This window comes from Arachis ipaensis, chromosome B04 (genome assembly GCF_000816755.2).
Source record: "Arachis ipaensis cultivar K30076 chromosome B04, Araip1.1, whole genome shotgun sequence".
In the NCBI taxonomy this organism is placed as follows: Eukaryota; Viridiplantae; Streptophyta; class Magnoliopsida; order Fabales; family Fabaceae; genus Arachis; species Arachis ipaensis.
In genome coordinates, this window is record NC_029788.2 from 130812663 (window position 1) to 130822366 (window position 9704).

General features: G+C 29.3%; 1 protein-coding gene across 1 annotated transcript; it reads left to right on the forward strand.

Moving 5' to 3' along the window:
• Nucleotides 1-8372, forward strand: LOC107637397. The gene is made up of 8 exons (XM_016340816.1): nucleotides 1-4; nucleotides 239-259; nucleotides 3817-3819; nucleotides 4179-4382; nucleotides 4472-4516; nucleotides 4600-4890; nucleotides 5079-5245; nucleotides 7987-8372. The coding sequence occupies exons 1-8, from the start codon at nucleotides 1-3 to the stop codon at nucleotides 8188-8190; spliced, it is 939 nt and encodes a 312-aa protein (XP_016196302.1). The 3' UTR covers nucleotides 8191-8372.

A 9704-nucleotide genomic window follows, 5' to 3' on the forward strand; every position in this document is an offset into this window, starting at 1 on the left:
ATGTGTACAATAGAGGTTTAGGGAGTATTAAAGATATAACTATTAGTGTTATTTTTTTCATTAGCTGAAGCTTTTGGGATGAGTGGTTAGGGGTGAGCACGGGTAGCGGGTACCCGATTACCTGTCTGAACCCGAACCGAACCAATTAAATTGGTTCTGAAACCAACGGGTAATCGGGTCCAATTCGAACCAAACCAATGACCTTTGTTAATAATTGGTTCGGGTATCGGTTCTGGAGGTGCAGAACCCGAACCAACTCGTGAACCCGATCATATATTAACTAAATAAAAAAATATATATGGTTTTTAGTGGCTTTTAGTGAGATTATTCACTATTAATATGTTTGGATTTTAATGAGTTTAGTTTTTAATGTATTTGGTGTTTAACATGTTTAGATTATTTATATTGATGTTATATGTTTATTGTACTTGTTGAATTTTTAAGATAAAATTTGGTTTTTTTATGAATTTCAAAGTCATCGGGTACCCAATTACCCGAACCGAACCAATCCGTTTTTAATCGGTTTGGTTTGATTCGGATACATACACAAAAAAATACAAATCCGAACCAAATCGAACCAATTACATTTTGATCGGTTCGGTTCTAATTTCACCTTGAACCCGAACCAAACCGACTCGTGCTCACCCGTATGAGTGGTATCATGACATGGTATTAGAACTCTAGATCCGAAAGATCAAGAGTTCGATCCTTGGTGAACCCCAAAATCAGTTTAATTGGCTCTCTAGCAGAACTCTAAAAGAAAATAAAAAATCATCCCATCAAACAGACTTAAATAATTTTATTTAATATTTATTAATTATCGCTAAAATAATTGTGCAATTTTAAATATAATAAATATATAATTATAAATATTATGTGTATAAAATTAAAAATATTATGTTATATAAAATAATTTTAGTAGATATTATCTCTTTAATATTACCGTAATAGTAAATATACCAATATATAATTACTAATATATGAAGCACGGACACTTCGCTGAGTTATCGTGCTCGCGTCACCGACACTCGTCCGACACGCGTGTCTGCAGTGTCCAACCGTGTCTTAATAAAAAATAAAAAAAAAAATTTCCGGACATGCTTGGACACACCTAAATACCATCACGTTTCAGCGTGTTATTTTATACATATAATATTCATAATTATATATTTATTACATCTAAAATTATACAATTATTCTAACTATTACTAAATATTAAATAAAATAAAATTAGACTATTTAAACTGATTTTTTTATTATCTCTCAAGTATTATTAATAATTATGTAACACTATAGCAATGTGATCCTCTCTGTTTAATACACGAATAACAAATCAAAAAGTGTCATACCCAATTTCCGTTTAAGTTCAATGTAACCTAACCTAATAACCAAACTTTAATAGACATTATTATTATTATTATTTCCTTTGTGTCTGCTCTCTGCTTTCATGAGGAAGGTTCATAATTAGTTGTTATTAAACCCTGCATGTACAATAATGATTCATTTTGACTAAGAAGCTTTAGTTTCCATTATTAATAAATTAACGCCTACATATAACTCATCAAAGTTTCACAAAAAGAAGGAATAATAATAATGAGTAAAAATGAATAATAAACCATGCACTGATTCATGTGATTTCTCTTTCACGAAGAAGCATCATCATTAAAGCTAGCTTGGTATTATCACTAAATGCTCTTTTTATTATTTACCAAAAATAAGGAATCTGTTAGAATGTACAGATTTCTTCATGTCTGCTCTCTTTGATTAAGAAGGTTTTTCTTATCTTAGCCATGAATCATTATTGAAAAATGTCTCTGACATTCTAACTACTACACATTATTTTGTCACACATGCCACGTGTCTGCATTATATATAGCTTGATCAGTAATTTTGTAATGACTTTAATTAAATTCATTTGACTAATGTAACCATTAATTATATGGATTAATGTATGGATATAAGTGTTTTGCGCTTACAAGCTTTATAAGTCTGAAAAAAACGAAACCCATTAAACGCGTTGTTTATGTTACGTGCCTCTTTAATAGATTTTTAAATCAATTCAAATCAATTAACGCGTAAATATATAACTTCCATCTTTCAAAAGATTTCGTTTTTTTTTTCAAATTTCTTGCCAAATTTGTTGGATCTCCTTCTTGCTTCGTTTTTTTTTCCATGATTTTTGAAATCAAGTTTTGAAATTGTTTTGAAGATAATAGAACTTCAGAAATACACCCAAATAATTACATAAATACACCCAAACAATTACAGAAATACACCCAAACGGTTACTGAAAGGATTACAGAAATACACCCAAACGGTTACAGAAATACACCCAAAGGATTTAAAAAATACACCCGGGAGAGACAGTATATTTCTTCTTGAAATCTTTTAATGTTTTGCTGGTTAAGGATGAGGCACATGACAGAGACAATCTAGAAAAAAAATATAGAAGAACAGTAAAACAGTACCTTGAATAATGTTTCTTCATTTTTTCTGGTGATTTTTTATGGAGATTTGTATCTTTTCTTTTTGATTTCTTCTACTCTTCGCGAGGAATTGGAACGTGTCTTCATAATCATAGTTTGTTTCGAATGTCGCTTGAATATTGACAGTTTGCGTTTTGATTGAGGAAGAAGAAGAAGAGTACGGCATAATGAACGTGCGCGTTTTTTTTTTTTTGGACTTGGGCCAACTTGTATAACTTCTAAGCCAAAAAGACTTGTATGTATAGTAGGCCTCAATAAATTTACTGAATATATAATATATTTCGTGTAGTAATTAAGGCTGTAAGAAACAATTTTTCACAATAAATTGAAGTTGAAACATCTATTACTCCAAAAGCAATTTCAATTCAACATTTAATATAGTAGATAACCCATCAATCAATAATAGCATATAAAAACTTTTTTCTTAATCACATTCAGATCTTTTAAAATATTTGGATACTAGACCCCCATAATATATATTGATGTAGACAAGAATAATATTAATAAGGCACACGTCATTGTATATTTTATATATCTATGACTATGATGCAAAATATTACTTAAGATAAATAATTAAGTTGTTATATATATTTATTTCAATAAACATGTTGAAAAGAAGTGACGAAATTAACTTCTGATATGAAATATAAAATTCCCTAAATTCAAGTGGCTGGTAGATTTTTGTAATAAATCTAACACTCAATTTGGCTGCATCAAAAATGACCAAACTTCATAGATACAGAACAGAAGCAGATAAAAGTAGTAGGATTGGGCCATGCTATTCAAAACAGTGAGTTTCATTATTTTGACCCCACCAAAAGAATTCTCCCAGCTGCAATTTATGTGTTACAATAAGTTTTATTAGTGCATGTTATAAAGTTCATAAATTTGTCATAGATACTTCTTACTTTGAAATAAGATTCCTTTGAATAAGGTTATAGATTGTGTGCTGGATGGATTGTGATAGGATAAAGATCATATATATAATGAATGATTTTTTGATTTTTTTGGCATGAATTACATCACCCAAATTTAATGGAACTAGAGATAGAAGAAAAAAAAGGTGCACAATTATTTCTCTGTCTTTCTTCAACAAAAAACCATATAAAAATCTTGTACTTATATTTGAGTGTCCCATGATAAACTTGAAGATTAAAACTTCATATAGTGGCCTAGGATATTAGGGGTCAAAGAACAAGAAAAGTTACTGGGGCAGTCCACTGCATTTAATGCATAGGCCAAAAAAAATTCATATAAATAAAATTTTTAAGGGTGAAAAATAATAAATTTTCATTGCATTACTTGTTCACTTGTTGCATGTCTTTTGCAGCTTGTGAGATTCAAAAAGCAAAAGAGCAAAACTTTTCAAGAGACAGAAACACACTCTTCACAGAATTTAGCATGCCTTGTGTTTGTATTAATTCCAAAGCCACATTCCACCTTATACCTTAACAAGACAAAAAGCTTCTTCCCTCAGTACTCACTTTTTTTCTTTTCTTTTTAGTCATGTCTGCACCTTCACCACCCACTTTCAAACCTATGCAAAGTTTGAGTATGGTGGGAGTGGCTTCATTGAACACTTAGAATAAAACAAAGATCATATATTCATCATATTCTGCTGAAAATTCTAAGTAATAGTTTCCAATATTATTTTTCTTTCGATATATTTAAATGCGACTTTAGTACATAAAGCTAGCACTTCAAGGAGAAGAGATGATGAATCAGAGTTCAATTTGAGAGAATGGGGAATGAAAGGTAGAATCATCAGCAGAGAGAACACCAACTCAAGAAGGTATTCAGGATCATACATGAGAAGCTTTAGAGAAGACACAAGGTCTTTCAGATCAAACATAACCATTTCTAGCACAGCTTCTTCACCAGGATACCCTTTAAAAGGTATATTCCTTTTCTTTTCTTTTCTTTTTTTCATAATGATTTCAAATTTCTTGTTTCACAAACATATATTCTCCATGTTTTTGTTGCAGATGAAATAGACCCTTCAACATACTCATTCACCACTGCTCTTAAAGGTATTAACATATTATGATAATGCATATGCTTATGAATTTTTATTCTTTTTTCTTTTGAATAATTTGAATATGTTTAATTGCAGCATTGCAAGCAAAAGCAAGCTATAACAGTTGGGAATGCTTATCCCCAGATGGGTTTGCATTGAATTCAAAGTGGAATGAAGCAGAAAAGTACATATGCAACCCTCTCTCAGGAGAAGTACCAATGGAGTGTCTATCTGCAAAAACTCTTAGTGGAAGATCATTCAGAAGTTTCACAAACAGAATCACCATGTCTGCTCCTCTAGTTTATTCCTCTTCAAGACATATTCAAGCCAAACCATCTAGTCTCATAGAAGAAGATGAAGCAGCTCCTCCTCAATACCCCATTCCAGGTCACTATTCAAATATTCAACAATCATCTAATGTTTACAATAGCTAAGGCTGTTATTTATAGACTAATCAAATAACTAATGCCTAATTATTCAGTAATCATGAATGAATTTTCTTTTGCATTCTCCTAGTATCCTATTTTTAAGAAGTTGCTTTACAATTCAACTCTGAATCTAATCTTTTTATGCAGAGAAGAAAAAAGAGGGAATGACAAGAGATGTTGGTGTTCAAAGCACACCTCAATATCTTAGTTCAAGCAGTCCTAGCCCTGCTTCAACACCTTCAATCATAGAAAGGTCAAAAAATAGAGCTGCAGATTCACCTAATTCAAATGCCAAAACAAAATCTGAAGAAGAGGTATGTGTATGTGGTATGAAGTTTTAGCAGAATTTCTTTTTGCATTAATTACACTTCAATTAACAGCTCAAACAATTTAGGATTATGATTCCCTTTATCTTTGATCATTAAGTTAGCAATGACATTAGTGAAGAGTATTTTATTGTTTAAACTTTAAACAATGAAGGTACTAATTAGACTATGGTATTTCACTGATTATCTATACAAAAATAGTTTAAGCTATTAATATACAAAAAAAATTAAATTATTAAAAAAAATCTATTTAATTTCCAAATGTAGTTAAACTTAATTGTTTAATTTTATCTTTTGTTTTGGCAAGACAAATTTAAAACCTGTCTGAGGAAGTATCCAAAGAATCAGATACATGAGTCAGGATCATTATTATCAATCATTCAAAATTATTCAAAAAAAAAAAAACACAGAGAAAAGAAAGAGCAACTACCCTAAGGCCTAAGCAGGAGGAAGGGGGTGAGTTTCCCAAGATAAGAGAATCAAATCTGGTTGTCATATAATTAGATTATAACCTTCCAATGGTGGGACAGTGATATAGATATCTTGGTCCTCAGTGTTTCATGTGCTAATGTCCCTCATTTTTTTATATTTTTTATTATTATTATTTTTTTTGGTCCCTCCATGCCTTTCCCTCCCAAGTAGCCTGCTTTTCTACTACACATACAGTTGCAATTGTCTTTGTTTTTGGGAATCAATTTTCAGGTACTGAAAATGCCATCTCACAAAGCAAAAACCAAATTATTCCCTTCTTCAATTTCTTTTTTCACCTTCTTTTATGAGTTAGACAAGGATTTCTTCCTTTACTATAATTCCTATTATTAGAATTCAAATAATTTATAATTAAGGACAGTCCAATACACAAGTATCATGTGTTAACGCAGAGTTTCGAAAAGAATTGCAATCCAAAATTGAAATGTATGCAACCTAACCTGATAATTATATCAGTGATTATTTTCAAACTGTGAAAAATATCTTTCAAGGACATACAATACTTTAATTAAAAAAATCCCATCATTAAAACTTACATTCAAAGTTTATGATTAAGAGACTAAAATGTATATCACCTTAACTGATAAGGCCATCACATGTTAATAGAATTGTTAGACAGTTGGATAAGCAAATTCCAAAAATGACAATTCAATCCCACCACTTGTTCAGACCCTTGAATGATTTAAACATGGCAACAATATAGATATAGCTTTTCTCTTTGTCTCATATGTAACCAATAGAGATTCTGGAATCAAGGTACATAATTTTGTTATAAAGGCTATACACTCAACAAAATTCTCAGTGTACTCACTCTTGCAACTACATTCCTTCATGGGATAAAATACAAAGGAGTGAAGGACTAGTATAGAGTTACAAGGGTAGGAGCCTAAATCATATAGCATACACTTTCTTGCATTATGGCAATAATAGGGTCATAGAATATAATCCCATTGAAGAAATTTGCCATGGAAAAATGTACTTCAATTTAGGATAATGCATAGTGGCTCTCAAACTATTTTAGTGCAGTAACTAAAAGTACAATCATATTACGGTGAATGCTATGGTGTGTAAAAGGTGGTGTCTATTTATTAAAAAAGATTAAAAATTATTATTTATATATATATAGAAAATATAAAGTATTTTTAAAAAAAATAGTAATGATATTTTTATATTTTATTGATATTAAAATATAAATTAATTTTTAATTTTTTTAATATCTTATTTTAATTATATAAAATATTTAAAATATTTGTTTGTTTTAATAAATAATAATATATATTATTTCTAAATTTATTTTAAGAATACATGTTAAGAATAAGATAAGACACATTGACACGTGATAGTATTTAGGTGCGTCCTCTGATGAATAATTTTTTATTTTTTATTAAGAGACGGTTGGATATAGACATGTGTGTCGGATAAATGTGGATGAGTGTCGTGTCCGAAATGTAACTGATACATGGACACATCAACTCATCAAAGTGTGATACACGGACACGACAACTCAACTCAACAAAGTGTCCGTACTTTAGGTAGTGTTTGTTTTGAGGTACTGAGACAAGACGGGGAGACTAAGACTCAATATCATATTTGTTGGTTTAGAGATTGGTACTAAAACTTTTGTCTTTGTCCCTAAAATGTCAGTATTTCAGTACTTCCAAAAAGTAGGGACGCAGAAGACTAAAATTTTTAGAGATAAAAACTGAAACTTTAATAACATTTTATATCTAAAATATTCTCATTTCAATTAATTAATTCTAATTTTATCCTTTGTACAAATTAAATTAGAGTTTTATTATTGTTTCAATTTCTGTCTCCCACTCTACACCAAACAAAATACTAAAATTTATTTCAATTTCTGTCTCTCAGTTTCAGTCTTTCCGTCTCTGTCTCTCCACCAAACGTTACGTTATAGTTGTTGAGAGTAACATATCTTGATTATAATATCTTATGCCAATTTATAAATAATACAATATTGTTTACCGAATGTTGGAACTCGGAAAAATATTCAACCTTTGGTGGGTCAGTAACTTTGATGGCAAATAATTCATAAACGAATATCTTGTAACAAGAGATGACACATGAATATAATGGACCAGTGTTGATTCATGTTACCTAATATAGCAATATTCTGAAAAGATAGAAAAATGGGTTATGAGAATAAGCACATAATAACATATATATATGCATCACATGCACTACCATGCATGACATTGATGTGTGCATGAATGCATGTGCAGGTGGAAGTGAAAGATACAGAAACATGGGAGACAAAAGAAACAGTTCATCATCAAAGAGGAAAGAATGATTGGAGCAAACATGAAGAACAACTTTGCAGAAGGCAAGGTGGTTGCTTTTCTTGGATGATGAGGAAGAATAGGCAGAGAGACACTGAAAAACAAAGAAGAAATAGCATCTTTCTCATTCACTTCAAAGGTTGCTAAAATAAAATAAAATAAATAAATAAATAAATAATTGTAATTGATGATGACATAATTTGTTTTTCATTTGAAAAACATCTAAACTATATACTAGTTTAGATAAAATTAGAATTAGCTAGTCTCTTATAAGTTGAGTTTAATTTTTATATGCTTAAAATATAAAAAGTTTGGCACTCTCATTCAATCAGATTTAATTTGTTTGTTCAAATAACTTTTTAAAAAGTGAGTATAAAGGATAATTATTTATGTAATATAATAATGCATAGTTAATTAAATATTTGTGCCATTTTTTCAACAAATAATAATATATAATGTTTGCAAATTAATTTCTTTTTATACTAACTAATTGTCTACTTTTAATAATTTTTTTTGCACAAATTATTATCTTTTCCCAAAAATTCATCAATAATAATGAAAATTACTATTACCAACGGATAATTTAATTAGTACTTCAGTCTTAATTATTTTCTTAATTTTATACACATTATTCAAAATTAGATATTTAAATGAAAATTAAAGTGAGTGCGTGTAACTTAGCTTTTAATTTAAAAAATGTTACGTAACTAATATTTTTTTATTTTTATCTTACATTTGAATCAACATTAATCAATTCTACTCCACTTTTTAAACACTAAAATATATTAAAATTAGCTATTAAAGTCAGTCACCGGTATAAAATACATACTGAAATATAAATACACATTGAAAATAAATTAAATCATACATATATTTATACAAAAATACATTAATAGCTGATTTTAATGGCTGATTTTGATGTATAAATAGTATTTTAAAAAAAAATATGTTTTATTTTTTTTTTCCAATTAATTCTCTCCACTTCTTTACGCTAACAAATAATATCCTCCCAGCATAGTATATGTGATTGATGATGGGTGAGAATTGAGATTCTCTTACTGTCTTGCAGTGGAGAAAATTTTGGGGTTGCTTTGCCGTAAATAGAAAAGTTAAGAGCAATTTTCAATTGTGAAAGGGATGGAGTGTGGAGTATGTGTCACATTCTCTCTATCGTGTGGTCCATTAATTATCATGATTATTTTTCTGTTAAATGGTCAGTGATATAGTATATATATGTTATGTTCTTCTTGTGGTGAAATTTGGGTGACAGCTTAGGCTTCACATGCATTATTTTATATATGCATATCATTTTTGAATATGAAGGTTCTTAGCTTTATTCCCTATCCAACTCGCTTAGTCACACTCATCACAGGTCACATTTATAATTTTATTTTGTTAATATATATCAATAAACTTCAAATCTACAATAATAATAATATCTTCTCTCTTTCAAAATTTTGGATCTAGCCATAACACTTAGGGAGCCACTCAGATAAATTAAAGACCATGAAAACGTTTTTTTATAAAAATATTTTTTAATAATTAAAATTTAACACATATAATCGATTAAATTATGTTATTTTTGTTAAAATTAAGCTAGACAAATTGATTTAATTGAGAAAATAGTAAATCAAATCTTGAACTAATCTAAATTAGTATTA

Bases quoted from the DNA above. Each gene is read 5' to 3' on its own strand.
- LOC107637397 (XM_016340816.1), top strand. The intron at 4,383-4,471 runs GTATATTCCTTT...TTTTTGTTGCAG, and splicing joins ACCAGGATACCCTTTAAAAG to ATGAAATAGACCCTTCAACA. The intron at 4,891-5,078 runs GTCACTATTCAA...CTTTTTATGCAG, and splicing joins TCCTCAATACCCCATTCCAG to AGAAGAAAAAAGAGGGAATG.